Raw genomic sequence first — 25,030 nt, 5'->3', positions numbered from 1 at the left:
AAGCATAGCACGGCAATGGGAGCACGGATTTTAATCCTGTTTGTTTTGCTGCAATTGGTGAAGTGTGCCTTATGTCAAGACAGTCTCAGATTTACCATTTAGGCTCACCATTTTTTTATTACACAATAATTGGAGCATGATACATTCTAAACATAAAGAGAAGGTGCATACTATATCGTTTAGAAGAAGAGCAGAGAAATTTAAAAAGAAATTAAGAGAATCTTGACTTAGACTATACTTCTTAGTAACTATTAAAAACATTTACAGACCCATAACCCATTTTGCTGTCACGCTAGGCTTTCCACGAGCAAGCAACATGTGAGCAATATATAAATAATGATAAAATAAAAACTACTGAAGATATGATTGTGAAACTTTGCAGCTGTCTGTTTGATGCTATTTCGAACCTGTAAGCCAAATTTCATCACTCTAAGATAAAAAATGAGAAAGTTAGTTCCGATCCCCTCATCCCCCCTTAAACGGGCAATCAACAAACAAAGATGGTGGCCATGACGTGTTTCCGGCGCACACGATTCCTTCTGATGCTTGGTTGTTTTTGTAAACAAAAATGGCAGCGGCCATGCAATGTGGTAGCATTTTACAAAACTTTAGTCCAAAGAAATCGCATTTGAGCACATTTTGGAGCCTGCTGGGTTGGTACAAGTAGGTAATATACGGTGTTACATTCTGGCAAATTTTATTGATGTGGGATTGTAGTACAGCAACATTTCGTTGTCGAGGCATAAAGAGGTGCGAAATGCATTGAATCCTTGGGCGTTTGCTGGGAATATGAAAATATTTAGTCGCTAGATTTTGTTATTGTGAGTTTTGACTGTATAGAGAATTTTATTATATTGAAGTATGTTATATCAAGGTCTGTTTACTACATGGTTAATGCTGCTGACGAAAAGTTGCGCCACCAAAAGCAAAGTTAACCTTTCCACAGTCACAAGTATCATTTTCACACCTCAGGTGGCTAGCCTTCCTTCTCCTTGTGCAACAGGGATGTTCATACTGCCACAGCACTTGACCAAGGCTGATTGCAAGGAAAAGGAGAGATACAGTAAAACCTCATTAGTTTGAAGTCATCGGGACCGCAAAAAAATCTTCAACTTAAGCGGGTTTTTGAATTAACCAAACACACAAGAAATGCAACCCAGGCAAAAAATTTTGCTGCAGGAATGTGCTACCTTTATTCAGCGATCTTTGGATTACTTAAAGTAAACAGAGATGCTGGTTTGCCACATCCTGTAGTTCGAGGCAGCTCCAAGGGTCATGTTTTCTAGTTGGCCAACTACGTGCAGCATTTGAGAAGTTCCACCGTGGCACTCAACGAAACTGCAGATAACATTCAGTGATCCGATAACTTCCCCAAGAGCGGGTGCTTGAGAGGGATTGTTAGCGTCGTCGTCATCACTGTCTGTTGTTGCAATCTCACCGCTGACACCGGTTGTTGCATCTGGGTCGCAAGCCCCAAGGGTAGCGTTGGCCTGGCGGCCTGGGGCACAACTGGAAGCATCCGAAAGTCCCGGCAAAGCATGAGTCGACTGGTAACAGAACAACTTGTTTATTTTAGCATCGCAAAAGAGCGGCCGGTCAGGTCGACCGAAGTGGAGAGACGGGAGAGCACGTTACTCGACGGAAGAAATCGGAGCCTCTCTCTTGGCGTCCGGGGGCAGCTGCTTTTATACTCTCGCAGTCGCGGGCAAGAAGGAACGTCTCTGGATGAGGCCACGTGACGGCGGCGCTCGGGCACGTCGAGACTAGAAGGTGACGCATCCGCCGGGCCGGCGCCGGTCAGACCTCCTCGCTTCACACTTGGGGAGCTCCTCTCCCCGGCTGCCGCGCCTTGACAAGCGTGGGCACCAACATGCACACACACACACACACGAATACACGTGGCATTGAAACCTGCCTGGACGCGCTTGGCGGGGAGGCGTTGCGGCAGCGCTGAACGGGCCAAAATGTCCGCCGCTTTGAACGAAGCCCCGGCGTCCGTTGCATCCGCGCTGGCTATACCGCGCGTCGTAGGCGAAACGTAACAGACCGCCCCGCCGGGGGAAGGAGATCCCAATGGTCAGGGGACTGCATCCGCTGTCCGGAGGGATGTCGCTCGATGATGCTCATAACCGAAGTCGGGCGTCCTTCGACGTTTCTTGAGCGCAGCGCACAGAGAAGGCCTCGTTCTCACGTTCAGGTTCACCCAGGACACTGCAAAGTGACTTCGGGAGAGTTGCCATTTTTCTCTCGTTCCCAGCAAGCGTTAGAACTACGCCGAAACTCAACCGCTCAGTCAGCAAGCACGGCACAACCCTCACTAAGCCCTGCCAGGCTTTTTCCCTTTTTATACTACTGCGTAGTTCCTTACAGTAGTTTAGCAGCACTCAGAACGCATCCACAAATTGGAAAATTGCACTAGAAAGCACGCCATCACTTTGAAACACTACACAAAAGCAATATGTTAAAAATCCTGCCTCAGGAAGAAAAACATCAGTAACAATCAACTTTGAGGCTGATTCCTACGTTAGGGGCTTCGAATTAAGCCATCGGCGTTACCGTTGAGACTCCCCTTTTTGTAACGCACCTCAAAGGAATGTTGTTGCAAAGCGAGGCTCCAGCGCAGGAGGCGGCCATTTGTTGAAGAGATAGTCTGCAGCCATTGGAGAGGGCAGTGATCCGTCTCGAAGCATGCGAAGCGGAGACCGCAGCGAGCGACCGTACACTAGCTCAACTGGCGAAAACCCCGTAGCCGCATGCGGCGCGGTCCTCAATGCAAACATCACCCCAGGCAGACACAGCTCCCAGTCAGTTTGTTGTTCAAACCACAATGCTCTCAACACGCGCTTCATGACGTAGTGGAGCTTCCCAACGGAATTCGACTGTGGGTGGTACACTGAGCTGTGTAACAGCTTTACCCCGCACCTTTCGAGAAAGGCTGTCGTCAAAGCGCTAGTAAACACTGTGCCCTGATCTGATTGGATTTCCGCAGGAAAACCAACTCTCGCAAATATCGACAGTAGTGCATTGACTATCTCAACTGAGCTGAGTTCTTTAAGCGGCACTGCTTCAGGGAACTTTGTCGCTGGGCAGATCAGTCAAAATGTGTCTGTACCCCGTGGCTGTTACCGGCAGAGGTCCCACTGTATCAATAACGAGCCGTCTAAAAGGCTTCGTAATGATAGGTACCAACTTCAACGGCGCCCTCGATTTGTCCCCTAATTTGCCCACCCGCTGACAGGTGTCACATGTCCTCACAAAGTGGTCTGCGTCCCGAAAACACCCTGGCCAATAGTACTCTTGCAAGAGACGGTCCTTAGTTTTCTTAACTCCTAGGTGTCCGGACCACGAACCCCCATGCGACAAGCGCAACAGATCCTGACGGTAGCACTGAGGCACGATCAGCTGATCGAACTCCACTCCCCTGCGGTCTAGATACTTCCGGTACAGGACCCCACCTCTTTCCACAAAACGAGCATTTTTCTTGGCGATACCTTCCTTGACAATGCAGCGTATGTTTTCTAGGCTGCCATCCTTTTTTTGCTCGGCTATCAAAGCCGACCGGCTGACTTTTAGCAACCTATTAAGTCCATCTGACATAGGCGCGATGAGCAAATCTCCAGATAGCTCTTCTAACTTTCCCGCGTCGGGCATTTCCTCTCCAGTATCTGGTGCCTTCAACGCTAGATGCTCAATTTTATTCAGTTCGGACGTGCTCTGAATATTAGCTTGCTGCGCCTCTGACCCTTTCTCATTGTTCGACAACGTCGGCCCCGCAACTACCGCCTTTGCAGCGAGCTCCCGAACCTTCGATCTGGTTAAGGCCTGAACGCTAGCCTCGCCAAACAAAAGCCCCTTCTCGCGCAGGAGGTGATCGGACCTGTTCGAAAATAGGTACAGGTACTGGGGGGGCAGCATAGATGACACTGCGGCCTCCGTCTCAAGCGCTCCGAAAGGTCCTTAATAAGCACTTTTGCTACGGGTAGACACACGCTATGAGCTTCCACGGCTTGCTTGATCCATGCGCACTCGCCCGTGAACATATCGGGTTCTACGTAAGAGGGGTGAACTACATCCATTGTAGCTGGGGAATCGCGAAGCACTCGGCACTCTTTCCCGTTCACGAGGAGGTCTCGCATGTAAGGCTCGAGAAGCTTCATGTTCTCGTCAGTGCTGCATAATGACAAAAACACGACTTTTGTTTTTGTTTCCGGACACTACGCCGAAAAGTGACCCGGCTTCTGACACTTATAACACGCGCGCTTGCCTCGTCTCGAACCGCTTTCTGCGTTCGGCTTCGGCTGCCGCCGTCTCCTTAGGTTCGGTCGGACTGCTTTCACTCGCATCTGCACTACGTGTGTTCCCCTTTGCTCTCATGGGTGTGAACTTCGGCCTCTCAAACTTAGAGCCAAATTCACCCTTTTGACCGTCTTTAGCTCCGCGAGCCCGACGCGTCACAAACTCCTCTGCTAGCTCAGCGGCTTTAGCCACTGTACTAACGTCTGGCCTATCCAAGACCCAGTACCGCACATTCTCAGGTAACCGACTATAAAACTGTTCCAGCCCGAAACACTGCAGAACTTTCTCGTGGTCACCAAAAGCTTTCTCTTCTTTGAGCCACTCCTGCATGTTTGACATTAGACTGTAGGCAAACTGTATATGACTCACTTCTGCCTTTATCATTTTCCCGAAACTTCCGACGGAATGCCTCCGCTGACAGCCTGTACTTTTTTAGCAGACTCGATTTCACTTTGTCGAAATCCTCTGCCTCCTCTCTCTTCAAGCGAGCGTCTACGTCGGCCGCCTCACCGGGTAACAAAGTGAGCAAGCGCTGTGGCCACGTTTCGCGAGAGAACCCCTGCTTCTCGCACGTTCGCTCAAAGTTAACCAGGAACAAACCAATGTCCTCTCCAAGCTTAAACGGCCGCATCAGGTCAGTCATTTTGAACGATACTCGTTCTCCTGCACCGTGTGCCTCACTTCCATTACGAGCGCATTCCATCTCTACCTCGAGACGCTTCATTTCCAAAGCGTGTTGATGGTCGCGCTCTTCTTTTTCTTTCTCTTGTTGCTCTCGCTCTTTCTGTTCTTTACGTTCGCGCTTCTGTTTCTCTTTTTGCTCTTGAAGTTCGCGCTCCTGTTTCTCTTTTTGCTCTTTAAGTTCGCGCTCCTGTCTTTTTGCCGTCTCCCTCTCCTCAATGGTCTCAAGGCATTCCGACAGCTCGTCATCCTCAGCCTCTAACTCAATAATAGCCCTTAGCAGTTCTGGTTTTCTGAGTTTGTCTGAGACATCCAGACCCAACTCTCTTGCAAGCTCCAGCAATTTCGGTTTGCGCAACGACTTCAAATCCATGGCTGCTCTGAATGCTGCTTTCTCTACTGCCTACTATTGTCTTGCCGCAAACTAACCCGGCAGCAACGACAACCACATTTACCAGCTCTGTTTCTGACACTAACAAAAGCCTGGCAAAACTCGGAAGAAGAAAGTCCCGCACTCACCAAACCTCGCAGCCAAGAATTCAGCGCAGTCGTTTCGCTGCAGGCAACCAGTCATCACACAGGGCTCGTTGCACTGCTCCCGGATGGTCGTTGTGCTGCTCAGCATACAGTCAACCGCATATCTTCGCTGCTGGCCTCCGTTGTCGCGATCTCACCGCTGGCAGACAGTTGTTGCAATCTCACCGCTGACACCGGTTGTTGCATCTGGGTCGCAAGCCCCAAGGGTAGCGTTGGCCTGGCGGCCTGGGGCACAACTGGAAGCATCCGAAGGTCCCGGCAAAGCATGAGTCGACTGGTAACAGAACAACTTGTTTATTTTAGCATCGCAAGAGAGCGGCCGGTCAGGTCGACCGAAGTGGAGAGACGGGAGAGCACGTTACTCGACGGAAGAAATCGGAGCCTCTCTCTTGGCGTCCGGGGGCAGCTGCTTTTATACTCTCGCAGTCGCAGGCAAGAAGGAACGTCTCTGGATGTGGCCACGTGACGGCGGCGCTCGGGCACGTCGAGACTAAAAGGTGACGCATCCGCCGGGCCGGCGCCGGTCAGACCTCCTCGCTTCACACTTGGGGAGCTCCTCTCCCCGGCTGCCGCACCTTGACAAGCGTGGGCACCAACATGCACACACACACACATGCACACACGAATACACGTGGCATTGAAACATGCCTGGACGCGCTTGGCGGGGAGGCGTTGCGGCAGCGCTGAACGGGCCAAAATGTCCGCCGCTTTGAACGAAGCCCCGGCGTTCGTTGCATCCGCGCCGGCTATACCGCGCGTCGTAGACGAAACGTAACACTGTCATAGCACATGGTCCCATCAATGGTGGCTTCACTCTCCAAATCTGAGTAGCATGTTTGTTGATCATTTTCAGAGTTCAGATACTCAGCGAAGCCGACGGCATCGGATTCGCTATCCTCTACGCAGAGTGCTTTGATGCGGTTGCAATACTCGGCTCCTTCATCAACTGCACATAAATAGTCAGCATCAGCATCGACGGTGCTTTCCTTCGAGAAGCCAGCGTGTTCAAAACACCGCATGATCAAAGTGGGTTCCACTTGCTTCCATGCATACACAATAAGACATATGGCCCGGAGGAGGTCGATGGAGTACTCCTTGCTGTTGTGGTAGCAAAGGAGCATACGCTAGAGTAGCTGGTGGTGGTAAATCTTCCTCGTGTGGTGAATGGTGCCTTGGTCCGTTGGCTGCGAGATCGACATGGTATTCAGAGGATGAAATACAATCGTGATATCTTTCAGATGTGTGATGTCACCATGCACTGGGCAATTATCAACAACGAAGAGTACATTCCTGCCTGTGGCCGCGAAATTGCAGTCAAGCTACCAAACGTAATCTTCAAATATTGCGCTTGTGACCCAGGCTTTCCTGTTGTGCCGGTAGATAAGCTCATCCCTTGGCGGCAGCCGTGAATTTTTAAAGCAGCGAGGCTTCCTACTCTTTCCAACTACGATTAGCGGCAGCTTGTTTACCGCACATGTTCATGCCGAACAGAACGGTAGCCCTGCTTTCGACCCTTGACCACAGTGTCCTTCGCTGCGAACATTTTTGTGGGCAGCATCTTGTAAAAAAGGGCTGCCTCGTCAAGGTTCTACACATCGTATGCACCATACTCGCTAAGCAACGGAGCCAAAGTGTGTTTCTTCCAGTCAACGACTTTCTCGTTTGCGCTACTGCTCTCGCCACAGACGGCTACGAAGGTCATATTATTGCACTCTTTAAAACGGCTGATCCATCCATTGCTACACTTGAACTCTTCGTGCCGAAGTTGTAGAGTCAAGTCGTTGGCCTTCTCCCGCAGTATCGTTCCACTGACGGGAAGGTCGGCTGCGTTTGCTTTCTGCAGCCAGCGAAGTAAAGATGATTCCACATCTGGGTATGTGGAAGCCCATATTCGCGACCGCTTCGAAGAATATGTCTTGCTGTAGGCCTCCAGTATTTTCGATTTGTTCTTCAATATTGTGGACAACGTCGAGAGAGGCACGCTGTACCTTTCAGCCAACTCGGTCTTGGAACACATGTTCTTACCCGCTTCTTGGATCTAGCGGAACTTCTGCTGCAGTGTTAGTCTTATACTTTGGCATCTTTTCTCACTGGCACTTCTGCACAGTTCGGAAAAAAAAAAAAAGAAAGCACCACGCTAGCTGCAACACCCCCAGCCACCGCACACAAAGGAATGGCGCAGACCGGCGTTGCGCACACACACGTCGCTGCAGGCACGGAGAGAGAATGGGCGAACGGCAGCCAGTGGCAGCAGCATGGAACACGCGCTGACGCTGCGACCGCCGCGAGTGCGAGGAGCGTGCGAAATGGGGGACGAGAGCATTTGACAAAAACCGGTATGCCCGCTGCATTGCAGTTAAGCATGTCTTCTCCTCTGCAGGCGCTCGTTTCGGCGGTGCACGGAGCGTACCGTGGACTGATTTTTGTGCTAACACTACTACGGGTCAGCCATTTTGTCTATAAATAATCGCGATTGCTATGTGGCGTCGTCTCGCAGCTCCAAATGGCTGTCGTTTCGTCGGGTTTGCGGTGAAATGGGGATCCGGAATTGCCGCATAGCACCCCAATTCTTCGAATTAACCGGGTTCGCCTATGCCGCCGGTTCGAATTATCTGATAAAATTTACATTGGAAAATACGGGACCGCAGCAAACTTTTGAATTATCCGGAATATTGAATTAACAGAGTTCAAATTAACGAGGTTTTACTGTAGTGAGAATCTGCAAATGTACTGTATTTACTCATGTAACTCCTACACCTTTTCCAGATCTTTTATAGGGTGCGGCTTTACATGAGGCTGGTTTATGGCAACTGACTGAAGCCTCAATCTGCACTCTGTTACCCAGAATAATGCAACCACTGCTTGTTGAAATCAATCAGCATGCGGGTATGCACATGACACTTTCTGAAACCTTTTTCTGAATTTTAGCGCTCGAAAGTGCGGTTGCGGGCCTTACATGAGTAAATACAGTAGTTGGTGCATGCATACAAATTTCCTTTATGGTACATTTGCTGCTGTATCTTTAGTTTATAACTGTTCGTAGGTACACAGTAATCTTGAGAGAGCACTGAATAGAAGGGAAACACATTTTGTGTTATGTGGAAGGGTTTATGAACTGACTGCATTGCGTATACACAACATAGGCATAGTATAGAACTTAACTATAGGAGTGCCTGCAATCTGTGTGTGTCATCGATGATTTGTAATGAGACATTGTGAAGCTTTTACAGCATTTAAACATTGCATGAGGTCGTGCGCTGCATAGGATAAGAAAGTAAGCACAATTGTGCACATTTTCATTAGCTGTATAAAAATACCATAAAACTGAAGCTTTGCTTCACGTGTTTTCTAACGTGAGCGTTAGATCTGCATAACTTTATTGCAATAATAATTATGTGGACACTCCTGGTCAACTTTCGCTGTCGGCATCGTCGGTGCTGTAAGCCTCTGCATTTATTTAGGTATATGTGTGCTATAAGCTTATCCATGTCATATATGCAGATTATATTGCTACACTATTCACACTAAAATTGCTCATACCAGGTCTTATGTTCTTGTCTAAATTATTCCTCAGAATTTTGCAAATGGGAAGCCCCCAAACAAATGTCATGAAACATAGAATTCACAGCGCATGCCTTTTATTTTATATCTTCCCAGACTAATAAACAATAGAAGTGCAAAATAATATCGGTGTTCAAACCTGAAAGAGATTCAATTTTACTGGCACAGCTCTTTATGGCCAGCCTTGTGGCATCTGTACGATGTCATTACAGGCCCTACACGGCATGTGAAAGCTTTTAATGGTGCCAGAAATTGTGGCAATGCAACGTTAAACCTTGCTATCGCAGTCAATGCTTTGCCCTTCTGGCAAAACTGCCCATTCCCCCCCCCCCCCTTTATTTTTAACTAGAGTCATTACCCTTCATACATTGTAGCAACACTTCCTGCTTCAGCTAAGGCAGATGTACAAGGAGCTCTGATATGAAAGGGAACACATGATTGGCACTGAAGCAACAATTACTGCAGGAGCATCAAATCATACTCGCCTTGACACTTGGTACTACAATATGGTTGTCCTTTTCAAGAACCTGCCCAATTATAACTACCTATTTCACTCTTAAAGCAAGGACATCTGGTGGCTTGCAATGTAAACTTGGTATTCCTGTTTATATTGTCCCATCCACACAACCCTTGCTAAAATTTTGTTGCTTCATGCACTCAGAAAAAGTCGTACCTGGTAAGACTCACATTCCCTTTCTGGCCAAGCAGTTGCTTGCATCATTAATAAACCTGTTCATCATTCTGCTTGCTCTTTCATCAGGCGAGACAAGCTTGCTGATTGTGCATGACTGTGCTTTCCAGGATTCAAGAGCTTGAGTCCACCGTTGACCATAGTGCGCAAGACTTTTGAACCAAACGAAAATCCTGACGACTACCTGCCCTCTGTGATGACCTGTGTCAACTACCTGAAGCTGCCAGACTACTCGGACGTTAGAGTGATGCGCGAGCGACTGCATGTGGCCTCCAGCGAGGGCCAGCACTCATTTCACCTCTCCTGAGGGGCACCTGCTCGGTGCCTGTTGCCCTGCCAGGACTTGGGACATTGGGGGGGCAACCAGGAGAGAAGAGAGAGAGAGAGCGACGGGATGTGGGGAGACACCATTGCCAACCCCTGTCTGGAAGCTGTGCTTGCTATGCTCCCCTGCACCACCATTTTTGTACTTTTATTTGAAGCCCGAGCATTCTTCATTACAGTGTCTATGTGCGCCTTGGTGTGCAGTGTTTCACTTATTCTGTATGCCCAGTGGGAAAAAAGCACTCCCCCTCCTCCAAAAGCGGAGATATAGCCACACAGGCTGTTGGGCCATTGTGGAATTGCAGACGATAATGCAGCTCATAAGAGCTGAATGAAGTTGTCGAGTCCTTACAATGCCTGTATTCTGCTACATATCTGGGAACTTTTTGTGCCTCCACCCACCCCTTTCCTTTTTGCTTGTTTTGTTCCAGTTGTTGAGCTGTTATTGTTCATACTTAGCATTTCAGTGGCCACTTGCCTTTTTTGAGCTGCAGTCACAAAAAAATGTTGAGTTTATTCAACTTTTGTTGTTTTTTTACGTATGGGAGGCTGCTGCCTCTTGAAAGGCTTGTAAGGAATACATATGCCACTGCGCAAGTTTGCAGCGGCAATTGCTTGTGGCATGCTGCAGCTGCTTTCATTTTTGTCTGGCATCAACATTTGTGCAACTCATTTTCTCATTAGTCCCCTCCTTTTTTTCCCCCATGCTGTAAAGAATGTGGCAAGTTTTTGCTTCCTCGTTGCACATCATCGAGCCTTGGTATTAGTGCCTTGGTTGTCTCTCCTCTCCCCCCAGACACAGTTTCGGTGGCCGAGACTGCAGATGGCCAATGCGGCTGTTGTACGTGTGCTCCATCGGCAAGCCAGCAGCAGTTGGAGATGAATGGCATGTCGTTACAGCCAGAAATAAGCAGACTGCTATGGACAGTGGCTTGTGCCTGTGCGCGTGTGTGTGTGTGTGTTAAACCTGCTGCTATGTGCTTTTTTTTTTGATGATTGAGAGAGAGAATCTTGATGTTCCATTTAAGAAAAGAGGAGAGTCCTACACCCACTTTCTTGTCTTTTAATTAGTTCTAAGTTAATGGAGCACACAAAGGAAGCCTGTACATGAGTTGGAACAATAAAAAGACACTTGAACTGTGGTGCCTTTGAACTTTTCACAGCCAGCAAGTGAGAGACTGAGCTCACACTGACAAGGAGCAATACACATTGCAACATTGCCTCTGTTGGTAAAGGACACAAAATCTGGAACCCTCGAAACTTCATGGCTATAGTTGAACCCGTGCGTGCACTAGCTCATGGCCGTAAGACACCACCGTTTCAGTTTGTTTTGTTTTTTTAAGCATTGATGTGAAAAATGAAATACTTCAATCAACTCGGCAAAATTTGTCACATTGGGTAGTGCCTAGCTGGCATATTTGTGAAGCCACTGCCCGGGGCACTGGGGAAAAGAGTGCAGTTCCACGTTAAGGCAGGCATGACTGCTGTGCTAGTGCGCAGATGGCAGAGTGCCACGCATTCCTGGCATGGAAGCCCAGGAGGGAGGAAGTCATGGCCTTAGGGCAGAAGCGCTAGTAGCGCAAGCTTTCTATACTGTTGGAGCGAGCTGCAGGTAAGCATCGACAGCGTCTACATCTTTTGCAGTTCGGGCTACAACGGAAGCAGGGCAAGGAGAATGGGCGGGTGGGTGAATTTACTCCCCGCGCAAGTGCGTCCGCTTGCTCATTCCTTCCTGCGCCCACATGACTCGGTGTCCAATGAATGTGCCGCTCAGTCCCTTGTGCCGCCTAACTACTGCTTCTTCATGGATGGTGGTTGCCAGCGGGTTTGCATCAATCTTGCTTAGTTCACGTACGGCATATTGTGAATCTGTTTATATGTGTAGAGGGCTGCGACGCTCGATGCGACCATCTCTGGCTGCTTGGACAACCTCTAGAATCGCTTGTATCTCTGCACCAGTCATACTTAATGGTGCACTACGAGTAGTTGTTGCTGTGTTGCTACCATCACTATTCATCCAGGCAGTACCTACGTGACTCTCTGAAACAGCAGCATCCGTGTAAATGCATTGAGCTGTATTATTGGGAAGCTGGTCGGGCTGGGGCCTCACCAGCTTTCCGAACCCCATGTACTGTGTGTGTGTGTGTGTGTGTGTGTGTGTGTGTGTGTGTGTGTGTGTGTGTGTGTGTGTGTGTGTGTGTGTGTGTGTGTGTGTGTGTGTGTGTGTGTGTGTGTGTGTGTGTGTGTGTGTGTGTGTGTGTGTGTGTGTGTGTGTGTGTGTGTGTGTGTGTGTGTGTGTGTGTGTGTGTGTGTGTGTGTGTGTGTGTGTGTGTGTGTGTGTGTGTGTGTGTGTGTGTGTGTGTGTGTGTGTGTGTGTGTGTGTGTGTGTGTGTGTGTGTGTGTGTGTGTGTGTGTGTGTGTGTGTGTGTGTGTGTGTGTGTGTGTGTGTTCCGATTTCGAGTGAGTCCGGCTTGACCTTATTTCAGTTACTGAGTGAATTATACAGTGTTCCCCAACTATCACACACCGAAACTTAAAAAAAGAGCAGTTCCATTACTCGGAAGAAAACCTAGTGCATATTGTTTGCAGCATAGTGGAATAGTCCCCAGTAATTATTTCGTTACAGAGATTTGGTAATTGCAATTGATGATCTAACTCGAGAAGTACTGTCCTAATTTTCAAAGTGTCAATGAGGCATTTGTAGGCATCCCAAAATGACATCTTAACTGTGGCGTTTTCAGTGACATACTAATTGCGTACAATTTTTTCCGACTGGTAAAGAAACCTCACGAAGCATGAAAAATACCAAGCGGGCGCGCTTCCACCAACCTGCATCATAAAGCAGCACCCTCAAATAAGCTGATTGAAAGCAACTGCATTGCCCGTCACAAACCCGATGAAAGAGCGCATCACCTTGATAATGGTACGGAAGGAGCACCAACAGCAGATTTCGCAGCTTTGCAGCTATTCCTTTTTCACCGGCTGTTGTTGCTTGGTGGCTATGTTGTTGGGCTGCAAAGCACGCGGTTGCGGGATCGAATCCCGGCCACAGCGGCTGCATTTCGATGGGGGCGAAATGTGAAAACACCCGTGTACTTAGATTTAGGTGCGCGTTAAAGAACGCGGGGTGGTCCAAATTTCCGGTGTCCCCCACTACGGCATGCCTTATAATCAGAAAGTGGTTTTGGCACGTAAAACCCCATAATTTAATTTCATTTTTTTCTCTCATTTCTACACCACACTTATTATCCATCTCTCAAGGCCAACTGATGACATTGATAACAAAAGCCCCTTGATAATGCGGCCGAAGTGCTGCTCTGACCACGTACGAAATGCGAAAAGCAATGGAATAGGCATAGAATGTTTCAAAATCCGGGCACTGCTCACACTGCGTTGAACAAGTGTGCGCAAAGCTTATTTCGCGCCAGAAACTTGCTTCAGACCAAAGCCAAATTAAAGCAACTGTTTTATTTTTGTGAAAGTGTATACATGCTGCAAAAGCAGGTTCGTGTGAAAAAATAAAAGTGAAACAAACAGACCAGGAAGCGACCAATGTGTAGAGAAAAGGCAAACAGATTCGTTCAAGAAAGCAAATATACCACTTCTAAATGAGCCGAATTGGCAATCGAGATGTCTGCACAAAAAAAAGAAAAAAAAACATCAGATTTCAGTGCGTCCCTATTATCTACGATTTCATAAGCTCTGTTGAACACCAGCCTGAGGACGTGTTCGAATAGGTCTCCTTTTGCAGCTATGCAGTACTGTGTCTGTTTTATCACATCTTCAGTCGCTTTCTTGGTGACCGATGCCGAAATTCTACGGCAGACATCTGTTATCCTTGTACCCGTCATGGTGCTTAATGCCTATGGTGTTGGGCTGCTGAGCACAAGGTCATGGGATCTAATCCCGGCCACGGCGGCTGCATTTCGATGGGGGTGAAATGCAAAAACACCCGTGGTACTTAGGTGCACATTAAAGGTCCAAATTTCCAGTCCCCCACCACAGCGTGCCTCATAATCAGAAAGTGGTTTTGGCATGTAAAACCCCATAATCTAATTTTAATTTTTTGTTGTCCTTGCCTTGAGCTAATCTGATGTCTGTCTCGATCATGTAAGCACTATCTTTCATATAATCCCAAAGAAAGAGAGTGTAGAGAGGTCGGGTGACCTAGCCAGCGAATTCACAGGCATGTGCCTTCCAATCTATTGCACATAAAAAGTCTCATCCAGCCACTTCCGTGCTCGGCTGCTGCTGCATGTGTGCAGGTGCTCCAACTTGCTGATATCGCAGAAGTGGAAGACATGACAGCGGGACTTCGATGAGAAACTCGTCCACCACTCCTTCAAGTATTTCGTTCACCTAACACTGCCCAGTCAGTGTGTGATCGAAGAAGATGGGACTGATTGTAGCAGGGCGTAAATTCCGCACCCCACACTGTACATCCACTGGTACTGGTGCCGATCGTACTTTCCCCAGTGTAGATTGGGGTTCCTCCAATAGTGTGCATTATGCAAATTTACGTATGTGTTTCTTCAAAAATTGGCTTCATCTGTGCGCATGATGTTGCTCAATTAGTCCGGTGACTCATCGGCTTTTGTGAGGACCCAATTCGAGAAACACGGGACATTCTACAGGTCCCCTATCTTCTAAGCATTGGTGCTGGTTAAGGTGGTGCGGGTGAAAGGTCGTCATTTAGAATCCTCCAAACTGACGACTTGGAAATTGGTACTTGGGCGGCCGCGTCCCGTACGATAGCATGAGGGTTTGAGGCCATAACTGCTAGAACGTCTGTGTGTAAGGCTAGGACTCAAAGATGGAATCCTCCGCCGCTGTTTCTGGAAGCTGCCGGCTTGTCTCAGGTTTTCATAATTTCTGATTACAGTCGACGGGTTTGGCCTACTGCCACACTTTCATGATTAATATATATTTCCGGCCTTCTACTTGTTGACATTTGCAGAAGCCAAGGCAAGGATCATGTTTACCTTCTGCTCATTAGAGAAAGGCATGGCAACTGGGACGAAACAAAATGCACCTTTAAATCTTTGCACTGATGCTTTCAATTTGCATTATTGGCGATAGGTTTTGTGGCAAAAAAAAAAAAAAAGTGTGCACTTTTATATACACCAAGTCAACAGCTATTGCAACTTGTTTCCAACTTGTCTTTCTTTATTTCCTTTATTTCATTCTGGATAACTCGGAGGGAGTCTGTTTGAGGGCGCTGCTTTATGATCCGGGTGGAAGCGCAGTCACATGGTATTCTGCATATTTCGCATGGTTTATTTATCGGGCAGAAAAAAATTTGTACGCAATTAGCCCCCCCCCCCCCCCCCCCCCGTAGTCGTCGCCTATGCTGCATTGCATCTAGAGCTGCTTGGATATGGCATGTTCATCAAATGACCCTCCGATGGTCCATACTGTGATGTTTGCGTATATTGAGCAATGTGACCTGTCTATCTTTGAGAGATATGGGAGACAGTGCATGGCTATGTTAAAAAGAACAGGGGACAACACTGAGCATTGCAGAAGGCCATGTGTGATGTAATGGAGCGGCAAGAATAGATCTGCTATCTTGAGTGCAGTTTGTCAATAGCGACATGATGTACGTCACTATGCGACCTTCTAGTCCTACTGCGTGCATTTCTTGCAACATAGCATGTACTCCTACATTGTCAAAAGCCTTGTGTATATCAATGGTGGCTAGTATTCGGGGTGCTTGCAAGCGCACAGAGGTTAGGTCTTCATGCCATCATAAGGAGGCTGTGTTGCGCTGACAAGCAAGCATGGAAGCCTGTTTGTGTGTGATACAGCTTTCGTTCAACTTTGAGGAACAAGTGAAGTCTTTCAGCCACTATTTCTTCCATTATTTTGCTCATATGCGACAATTAAGGAAATGGGGAACAGGTTCGTTGCTATCGTAGCTGGCATTGAAGCTGATTCTTGGCACAAGAATGCTTTAAGGAATGTACAAACCTGTATATATTGGCAGGGCGGTTTGCTCCATTCAACTGTGCTATGCTGAAGCGTTCCAGGTGATCTTGCACAGAAGTTACATTTGGGTACACACTCCATTTGACTACACGTGAGTTCCATGGCACAGTGTACACACACCACACGCCTATGGTGAAAGAATAGCCCAACACCATGCCACGCAGGTTGTTCAAAAACACTTTTTGTTGATATCTACAATGAGAAATGATAAGTGTCTGTTCACTGGCTATCACTGGAAGAGCTGCTAGATGAGTCCGTTGACATGACCTCAACGTCTTCATTCTCTTTGCTTTTGGCATCCATGCCAACAGAGTTGTGGTTGCTAGAGATGGGTGGCTTGATGTCTCCTCCAATCTGCCATGAAAATGACTGCCCAAGTGGATTCTGGTCTGCAAAGGATAAAACAGCAACTTCCTTCAATGATTTCACATTAGGTGTCAATGTTATTTTTTACCAATTACAATTCCTTCAGCAATTTACCTTGCTCTGTGAATCTACTTTACACATGTGAATTCACACCGATAGCTAAGCATGCTCTTCCTGTAAACAGATGATTGCAAACAACAGATGTTGTTGCACATGCCTGTTTGCATCTCTGCAATTTCTTGTGTACTTCCAGAAATGAGCGAATTAGTCATGCGAGCTCATGGAAGGTCTATCGACATGGTACGTTTCTAAACACAGCAGTTCCAAGATGTAGCATGCCAGCTCCTTGCACATACCAGAGCCAGATTCCTTTTAAGGCGAATAGCTTCCTTAGGCTCTTTTACCCATCTTCCTGGTCGGTAGTTGGCGGTCAGAGCTTGGAACAAAGGCACCAATACAAAGGGTTATTAGAGTTGGCGGTCGGGCTTGTAGGACGATCGGAGGAACTTGGGGCGACAGGACTAGGCGAGCAGGATTTATTTACATTATTTACAGTTTAAACAAGACATACATCGACAGCCTAGCGTGACTCCTAAATGGAGCCCGCAAGACAAAGCATACAGCAAACGAGCACACAGCTCACAAGTACATTTCGAGCACAGAGCACGACGACGAGCACCCCCTAGCAGCCCACAATCACTGCTTATAAGCACTCCGTTCGAGGTCATCGCAGACTGCACACCTTTTTGGAGGAGGAGGGCTCACACACACGTGCCGCACAGGTTTCAGTGCTCTCTCAAGGGCAGACGACCTTTGCAGCGCAGTCGTCGTGGTATCCATTGTCTGGCGTCCCCGTAGTCAGCTGCTCACGTCCGACCCCAGCCGACGCCACTAAATTCCAGAGCTGCCTTTTCCCTGTAGTCGCCACGTGTGTCAGCAGACTGTGACGAATCCTGGGGCCCCCATACCCCTAAGCGCCCTTTTGCCAGGGAGGCTCCCCCTGCCGCAGAGAGACCATGACGACCCGGCAAATTAACCAACAATGCACGGGGCGCCAAACGTGGCCAGCCCTGCTGTCGTCACCAATCCTCCAAACGCGGCGCATGGTCGGTCAGCGTTGTCCTCGCTCGTTCTCTGAAGGGCGCCGCCACCGCAGGTCGGTCGAAGCACGTGCAGTGGGCTGAAATAGCTGGCACGTTGCCACCCCCGGCAGACCATTCCTAACAGGGTGCGCATGCTCACATTGCAGGGTGCATTAATTGCCGCACACCCACTGTCGTGTCTCTCTCAGACGTACATGCTGTCTATTTATACTACCGCTACAGATGTGCTGGTTAATGGCTCTGTTCTCCATGGAATTACACAATGAAACCACAAACGCGACCTGAATATCTTGACTGCAGCAAATACACATACATCAAGCGCACCATTTCTTTAATAAAGCAAATAGTTTTCTTGAAGCATCCGGCTATTTGCTTACATTGACAATCATTGTTGATGATTTCTGCATAATTCTTGATTTTCTAGTACTTCTTATCCCATGCCGCTCACATTGGGTTAATCCTAGTGATAACATAGGTAGAAGTTCGCTCATACCACTGAAGAAGCACAAGATGAAACTGAATTGTTACATTATCCAGGTCCAGCTGATCTATCTCATGTCAGTTTCATTGTCGTAAACTATTTGTACATGCCCTGAACCAAGTCTGCACGATAGCAACATGCTCACTCTGTTAAAATAAGTGGCAATGTACATTAACTTATACATTAACTGGGAAGTGTGGGTAAAATCGGCAGCTATTCCATCTGCTAATACGCTTTGTGACTCTTGCACCAAATGAATCCATATTAGACCTTTTGCATAAGCCCTGTGCACCATTTTTGTAAATAGGTGTGCCCACATGTTGAAACTGCCTACCCTACAATTTGAAAGTGTTATTACTAAGCCTTTGTTTATTTATTTTTTTAATTCGACTGAGCAGTCATCAAACTCCAATTTAGTTGCTGGTGTGACTTATGTCAGTGTTAATGGTATTTGAATTTTGTACTTAGCACCAGCTTCCTCCTCCGGTGCCCTTAAGGCCTTGGGATAAAATAATTAAATGGAAAATGGATCTTGACTGCATCCAAGCTGTAAAAGGTAGCCCCTCACCAAGGTGACGAGCAGCATTCAGGTCTCCCAAGCTCCCCTGTGGCTGGAGGGGTGGCCCCGTGAGAGGAAGATCGCTCAGTCGGCCGAGGTAACCCTGCCGCATCTCTATATCCGTCGGGTATGGCCTTCGTGGGTCACCTAAGAGGCAGATGAAACCAAATGAGGTCACCATGAAGGAAAACAAAGCTACAGCATGCAAGTGAAACCTGCTGCACCAAACTCACCTTGCTGCCAATTGTGTGGCGCTGCCACGGCATTGCTCGCACTGATTCGATGAGCATATTTGATAAGCTCTTCTGATGAGACTGCCCTCGCATTTGCCTTCTCAATGCTCTGCAGCTTCTGCTTCGCCTGATATATAGCTGTAGACTGAAACAGACCATCAAAACTTGATTGCACCACTGGGACATGCATTAGACACTATCAGTACAAGCTCGTGACATAGTTAGCTTTCTTCTTATGTGTCTGAGCCACGTACACTGTGGCTCTAGATGAAGCGCAGATCACATGATCAAATACGACAGTTTCACTTTCATTCTTCCCCTCTAGCACAGCAGATACAATCTCAGGGAAAACTAACAGTTGAATTCTTTGAGCAACATGACATCCGACAACTGTATGAACACAGTGTGAACCGTCTAGGATTAATGAGATAAACACAACAGCAAGGAAAACAAAGTCCTATTGTGTACTGAACTTTATTTCGGGGAGAACTAAACAAAATTTATTTTAATGCTCGCAATTCCTTGCAACATTAACATACAAACAGAACACTCGAATAACTAACAGCTGCTTTAATTATCAGCCATCCTTCTATTATTTATTTTGTGCCTTTATTAGCATTCCTGTACAGCTCCTTGCATACATTAAGTAAAAGGGCAATCACAGTGTGATGGCATGATGCTTGTGTGCCAACAATGTATTTTTGTCTGGTGCTTCACAAAATAAAATTTAGGTGACAGTAGCAGTCTCTCTCTCTTGCTTTTGTCTGCATCATGTTCATGCGGCAAAGATTGCATTAAATAAAACCAATTAGCCCAAAAGTCAGTACTGTATGGAGGAAGCTAGTATGGGTTGGCTGCAATATTAAAGTCTTAACCTGAGCTGAAAGTATGAAACACAGAAAGTGAGAACCATTACGAATACGACTGGCAACAGCCGCCATGTGCAGGAACGTAGCCAGGAGAGGGAGGGGGGCACACCGGGCTCGTCTTCCCTCTCCTCAAAGTTTTGGTTAGTATGCGAGCTGTCCTCACCACTTCCCCCTCCTCCTCCCCAGTCAAGTGCACGCACCCTTCCACTCCTATGAAAAAATTTCTGGCTGCGTCACTGGCAATGTGTGTGCACTACTGTTTCCAAAGAAAAGCGTGCTTGCTTTTCGCAATGGTAGCAATTCATGGGCAGGCCTCAGGAGAGCCCGTGAGATTATAGTAACGCTGTGTCTAAAGGTACGTTAGGCGTGCTTACCTGCTTTGCTCCCGTTTCGCTAGCTCTGCGGCTCCCACCTACCGATTTTTGCACATGTTTTTGCAGAAGCACGTTTATTTAACGCAAAGAGGACTATTAAAAAATGCTTTTCAAAAGTCACGGAGAGCAACATACGAAAAGCCTGGCACGGGCGGAGATACTGCTCCAGAGGAGAGCCCAGTCTCTACTACGCCCCTACTGCTCCTCCGGGAAAATCGTGAATGTTTCTTTGCAGGCAGAGCGCCATAAGGCGCGAGAAATGTAAATCCGGCACGATTGACTGAGCACGAGCGCCACAGGTGCGAGAAAATCTGTCCGACGTACACCCAGCAACGAATAAAGCGTCTCGCGACTTTTACAACACCAGTAAGAACCTAATGAAAACGTACCATCAAACTTTCCGCGTCTCTCAGCTGCCATTGAAGCATCTGTATGTCATGGTCTTGCTTTTCTACTTCTTCTTGGAGACTGTTTATCGTTTTCTGAACTTCTGCCTGTCCTGCAGCTGAAACAAGAAGCCGCAAAAACATCAACGCGCGAGTGCTACACTAATCGCGCCTGTAGGATGACCTTACCTATCACCAGTGTATGTTTCAGCTCTTCGTCCTTTGAAACTAGCAATTCGGCAAGCTGGCTATGTTCCGCCGCTGACAGTCGTTGATTCTTCGGAGCAATGATGTTTTCAAACAGCTCTCTGCAAGAGAATGACAGATGTCACGCAATGGAAACGCCAGCGACGCTAGCAAAGCGCCGGATGGAGAACGATGCGAAGCCGACAGAGTAAGAGAACATTGCCCTCAAAGCTTTAGTGAAGCAAGTACAACACACTTGTGCTTCTGTTCTATCCTCGTGGAAACTTTTCTAGCACTTACTTAGCAATTATTTCGATGTCATCGACCAGTAGAAGCAACTGCTCTCGCGTGCTCTGGGGAGCTGCCATGTTTTATGCAAATAAAAGGCGAGAAAAAAAAAGTAAGTGAAACCGGAACAGCATGATATTATTAATCCAGTATTAATCCATTAAAAGAACAGCATATTTGTTCTGTTTTTAACTTGTAATTATTACAACTAGTTCGCCTAAAGATACCAGGAGGTCGTGCTACAAAAAGCACAAAAAGCATTTATTTTAGTACGAATGTCGAGCAAAACAGAAACTGTTTGCACGGCTGAAACCGTTTTATAGACTGCGAGGAGAATCAGTCGGACACTGCTAATATGTAAGTTGCGTATGGTTGTGTGTTGACACCAAATAGAGGTTTAACGCGCGTTTTAAGCGTGTTAAGCAAAACTTAGTTCGCTTCATTGGCTCCATCGAATGTGTCCACCATGAGTAGTGGCCTTCGCTACCAGGTTCCCGCCGCGGCGCCTAGCTTTGACAGCTTCAGAAAGAAGGATTACAGGTGCGTTAAAGCAGTAGTGTGCGCCTCGGTATGCTAGTGAGACGCAGTATCTTTGTTGTGCTGCCGTACTGACTGACTGACTGACAACTCTCGTAGGCCATCGGATTCGGATTCCGCTAAGCACCGGAACGATCGGGAGGATGGTCCCTCTCAAAGCAACTTCAGACGACCGTTGCCTGACATGACAGACAGTTTCATGGCTAGGTATGTGTTTCAGCGGCAGGCGTACGTCTAGAAACAGTCGGCAGTTATACTGTCGTGAAGCAAGCCTGTGACAAGTTTCCTATTTTCATGCCCACCTGACCTTTCTTATTATTTTCTCCCGCCTCATTCTAGGAGGAGACAAGAACGAGAAAAAATAGGCATCCAGGGTGTGCGCAGTTTGTGGGGTGAATCACCAGACAGGCCACTTAAGTAAGTTGCAGTGCATTATTTTCCTCCTTGTACCTACATGCGTACCACAAGAGAAATATTATGCGCAAGTAACATTACAGCACCTTGCTAAGTAACAAAAGTGACCACAGGCGGTGACAGCTACTAGTTTCGTGCTGCAAGAGTCTCGGGAATCTAAATAGCCGCAGCCCCCCTTTTTTTTTCTAGGTTCTCTTTTCTAGGTTCTTCTGAAAGTTCCTAGTTGTGGTACTGGCTGTTGTAACTGCATTTCTAATTTTGCAGTTCTGACGAAGAACAAAGCAGCAAGAAGAAGCCCAGCACTGAATCGCCTGATGCCCAGAAAAGTAAGCTTGACACCAAGAATCAGTTCATTTGAATTTGGTAAATGCAGCTTATAGGCAGCATTTTGTCACTTCTGAACTTCAACCTGACCTGTTGAACTTGCCTCCAAAAGCTCGGCATTTTCATTGCAGAAAGCAAATCAAAGAAGCGTAAGCACAAGCACAGCAGGGAGTCCTCCACACACAAGAGCAAAAAGCGCAAGAAGGAAAAGAAAAAGCACAAAAAGAAAGAGGCAAAAAAGAAGGCAAAGAAACACCATCATCGACGCAAGAGTAGCTCCTCCAGTTCATCCAGTTCTTCAGAGTCTGAACGCTCGGATGCTGGGAAGCGCAATGCTGGGGACAGTGACTTTGAGATGTGGGTTGACAGACGACGTGAGTACCAAAAAACCAAAGGTGGTGTGTCCTGGTGCATACAGGACACACCACCTCAAACGCATCCTCCCCTGCTTGTTCTTCTCTGTTTGTACCTAAAAAAAAATGAAAGTTGGGCAAGCTGCAGTTCATTAACGATGGCAGCTATTGTGGACAAAATAATTGTGACAAAACTAGAAGCACACAGGGGCAAGAACTGTCTTTAGACGACTATCACAGGAACTGACAATGATATGTCTGCAATATTATTTGAAGTGATAGCAACATCCAATGTCGGTGGTACTTCCAGCAAGAAGTCGTCGGACAGCAGCACTTATATTTCATGCTCCTATTTCTTAGCTCCTGTAATTTTTCGTGCATTACCTATCTTGTACCTACGTCCACTCTTTTCTATTAGGCACCCTTGTAGCAGCAGTTTTTACAGTTATGCAGATAATTATGCATATGTATCTCATTTAACCAGTTGTTTCCTGCATTGTACCTTGCTAGGCCACAATGTACTGACGCAGTGACAAGTCAGAACTGGTACCACCTGTAATTTACCTTATCCACTCCATTTTTCATACTGTGAGATAACATGTTTTGGCATACATAACAGACTTATTTCACAAGCTTCAGCATTGTATATTTTAGTGTTTCATTTGATGAAAAACTGCATAAATGTCTGAGCTGCCCATGTCTTCCTCTATCCTTTAGGAGAAAATGATTCTGATGATGATGATGAAGTAATCGGCCCCCTTCCAAAACAACATGTTCAACTGTCTGCTAAAGAGTAAGTGCACTGTGCCTAATCTTGAATTTTAGCAATGTTAATAGTGGTGACATTCTTAACATTTGCAAAAACAAAGTTCCTGCACCAGTGTTCTGCAAAATGATGCACATTTGGCCAAAGTATGCAGCCCTTTGCTAATTTCTTTTCCCTTACAGTTATGGCAAGGCCTTGCTGCCAGGAGAAGGTGCAGCAATGGCTGCATATGTGGCAGAGGGAAAGCGTATTCCAAGAAGAGGCGAAATTGGCCTCACCAGCAACGAGATCGAGTCATTTGAGTCCGTTGGATATGTCATGTCTGGCAGCAGGTATGTGGCAATATAAAAAAAAGGTTAACCAACAAAACAGAAGCAGTCGCATTGCAGAGGGCTCGCACGTCTCTGAAAGAAAATGTGGCATGAATAATGTAGCATGAAACTACAAAGAAAAGCCCATACGTTATACAGCAGATTTGTACTCTTGAACAGATTTGAATTTGGATTAGTCAAGCGATACCATGTATGACTAGTCCAGCACCATAGAATTTCCTTTGAATAGGCATCCGTGAACAATGTACAGAATAGGTGGTCAGAGGCATAGTTCACACCTATTTGCCCTTGGGAGAACTGCTTCTCCATGGAATCTGACATCAGATGAAATGATGTTGTGCAGTTGTCTAGACTTACAGCACTTTATGAAACTGAATCAGCACAGAGGTCTTGTGATAGCACACTAATTTGGCGCATACGTAATATCAAGTGCTCCATAGATGGCCTGCTGTCGGTGTAATGTGAGGTAAGCAGATGCAATGCACTACATTTTCATGAAGCCCCATTGGCGATGAAACCGAGCACAGATTTTAGACTTTTTAAAGCTTGTCATCTTGTTCGTTGTTTGGATGATGAAATTGCTTAATTTCCACTATGTGGTTTCTTTGATGCATAGATAACGTTAGGGTTTTAATCCTGAGAAAATGCTGCTGTAATCAATTATAGAGAACGTTCTACCAGTGTCACACGGCCACTTTTGATCCCAATCCCAAACCCAATCAGGATCTAATTTCTCGTCGATTGTGATTACTTTCTCAGTTTGTGCAAAGGAGCCAATCAGGATATTGAAATCCGATCCCGATCAGGCTCGATTGCAAACAAAAGTGCATCATGTGACACCTGTATTACAGTGGTTGTATATATTTTTTTTTTCTTCACTTGAACAGGCACCGTCGCATGGAGGCTGTGCGTCTACGTAAGGAAAACCAGATCTACAGTGCGGATGAGAAGAGAGCTTTGGCTATGTTCAACAGGGAAGAGCGTCAAAAGAGGGAGACTAAAATTTTGTCCCAGTTCAAGGAGGTCATTAAGGCCAAATTGCACAGTGACAGATGAAGGACTGTTTCAGAAACAGTGTATTTGTTCATGTGTTCATCATTTGCTTGCACTTTCTTTTTGCGGGGCACACACTTCTCACACGTGTATAGTAAAGAAGTGTAAGCATACCGTTGAAATTTACCATCAGTAACGTCCATTGCATTCATGTGTGTATAATAAACTATTACTATTCTGCCTTGAAGTCAGTGAATGTGTTCAAGACAGAGTGTACTTAGTACACTCTATTCAAGTGTACGCAACGGGAACCACCCACCTTTCCCCCAATCTGATAACGACGACCTTAAAGCCATCTTGGTTTCGTGCACTCTACTTTTTCGAGTTT

The 25,030-nt window shown here is 46.9% G+C and overlaps 3 protein-coding genes across 7 annotated transcripts in view; 2 read left to right on the top strand and 1 right to left on the bottom strand.

Moving 5' to 3' along the window:
* ctrip (E3 ubiquitin-protein ligase ctrip) overlaps positions 1-11,232 on the top strand; it is a 176,418-nt gene extending 165,186 nt beyond the window's left edge. For all 4 annotated transcript variants that reach the window (XM_050189402.2, XM_050189404.3, XM_050189401.3 and 1 more), the window contains exon 36: positions 9,877-11,232. In XM_050189402.2, the coding sequence (XP_050045359.1) occupies positions 9,877-10,073 (197 nt within the window). In that variant the 3' untranslated portion in view covers positions 10,074-11,232. The remainder of the gene's footprint in view (positions 1-9,876) is intronic.
* Positions 11,233-15,487: 4,255 nt separating this feature from the next.
* On the bottom strand, positions 15,488-21,045 carry MED4 (mediator complex subunit 4). 2 transcript variants are annotated; one of them, XM_055077211.2, is made up of 7 exons: positions 20,936-21,045; positions 20,639-20,757; positions 20,453-20,568; positions 18,821-18,965; positions 18,597-18,734; positions 16,801-16,880; positions 15,488-16,467 (listed from the first exon to the last, which is right to left on the bottom strand). In XM_055077211.2, the coding sequence occupies exons 1-7, from the start codon at positions 21,001-21,003 to the stop codon at positions 16,000-16,002; spliced, it is 1,134 nt and encodes a 377-aa protein (XP_054933186.1). In that variant the 5' UTR covers positions 21,004-21,045; the 3' UTR covers positions 15,488-15,999. The 2 variants fall into 2 exon arrangements, with proteins under 2 accessions (XP_054933186.1, XP_050045376.1); XM_050189419.2 differs by lacking the exon at positions 16,801-16,880 and having other exon boundaries at positions 16,240-16,467.
* Positions 21,046-21,230: 185 nt separating this feature from the next.
* On the top strand, positions 21,231-24,889 carry LOC126542366 (uncharacterized). The gene is made up of 8 exons (XM_050189414.3): positions 21,231-21,463; positions 21,560-21,667; positions 21,800-21,877; positions 22,139-22,200; positions 22,330-22,572; positions 23,269-23,344; positions 23,500-23,649; positions 24,537-24,889. The coding sequence occupies exons 1-8, from the start codon at positions 21,390-21,392 to the stop codon at positions 24,703-24,705; spliced, it is 960 nt and encodes a 319-aa protein (XP_050045371.1). The 5' UTR covers positions 21,231-21,389; the 3' UTR covers positions 24,706-24,889.
* The last annotated feature ends 141 nt before the right edge of the window (positions 24,890-25,030 follow it).

Source organism: Dermacentor andersoni, chromosome 2 (genome assembly GCF_023375885.2).
Source record: "Dermacentor andersoni chromosome 2, qqDerAnde1_hic_scaffold, whole genome shotgun sequence".
In the NCBI taxonomy this organism is placed as follows: domain Eukaryota; kingdom Metazoa; phylum Arthropoda; class Arachnida; order Ixodida; family Ixodidae; genus Dermacentor; species Dermacentor andersoni.
This window is presented reverse-complemented; position numbering and strand designations above follow the sequence as displayed.

Excerpts from the sequence above, each read along its gene's own strand:
- LOC126542366 (XM_050189414.3), top strand. The coding sequence starts at position 21,390 with ATGAGTAGTGGCCTTCGCTACCAGGTTCCCGCCGCGGCGCCTAGCTTT. Across the intron at positions 22,573-23,268 it reads GATGTGGGTTGACAGACGAC|GAGAAAATGATTCTGATGAT; the intron begins GTGAGTACCAAA and ends TCTATCCTTTAG. Across the intron at positions 23,650-24,536 it reads TATGTCATGTCTGGCAGCAG|GCACCGTCGCATGGAGGCTG; the intron begins GTATGTGGCAAT and ends TCACTTGAACAG.
- MED4 (XM_055077211.2), bottom strand. The coding sequence starts at position 21,003 with ATGGCAGCTCCCCAGAGCACGCGAGAGCAGTTGCTTCTACTGGTCGAT. Across the intron at positions 20,758-20,935 it reads GACATCGAAATAATTGCTAA|AGAGCTGTTTGAAAACATCA; the intron begins GTAAGTGCTAGA and ends ATTCTCTTGCAG. Across the intron at positions 18,735-18,820 it reads GCCACACAATTGGCAGCAAG|GTGACCCACGAAGGCCATAC; the intron begins GTGAGTTTGGTG and ends TCTGCCTCTTAG.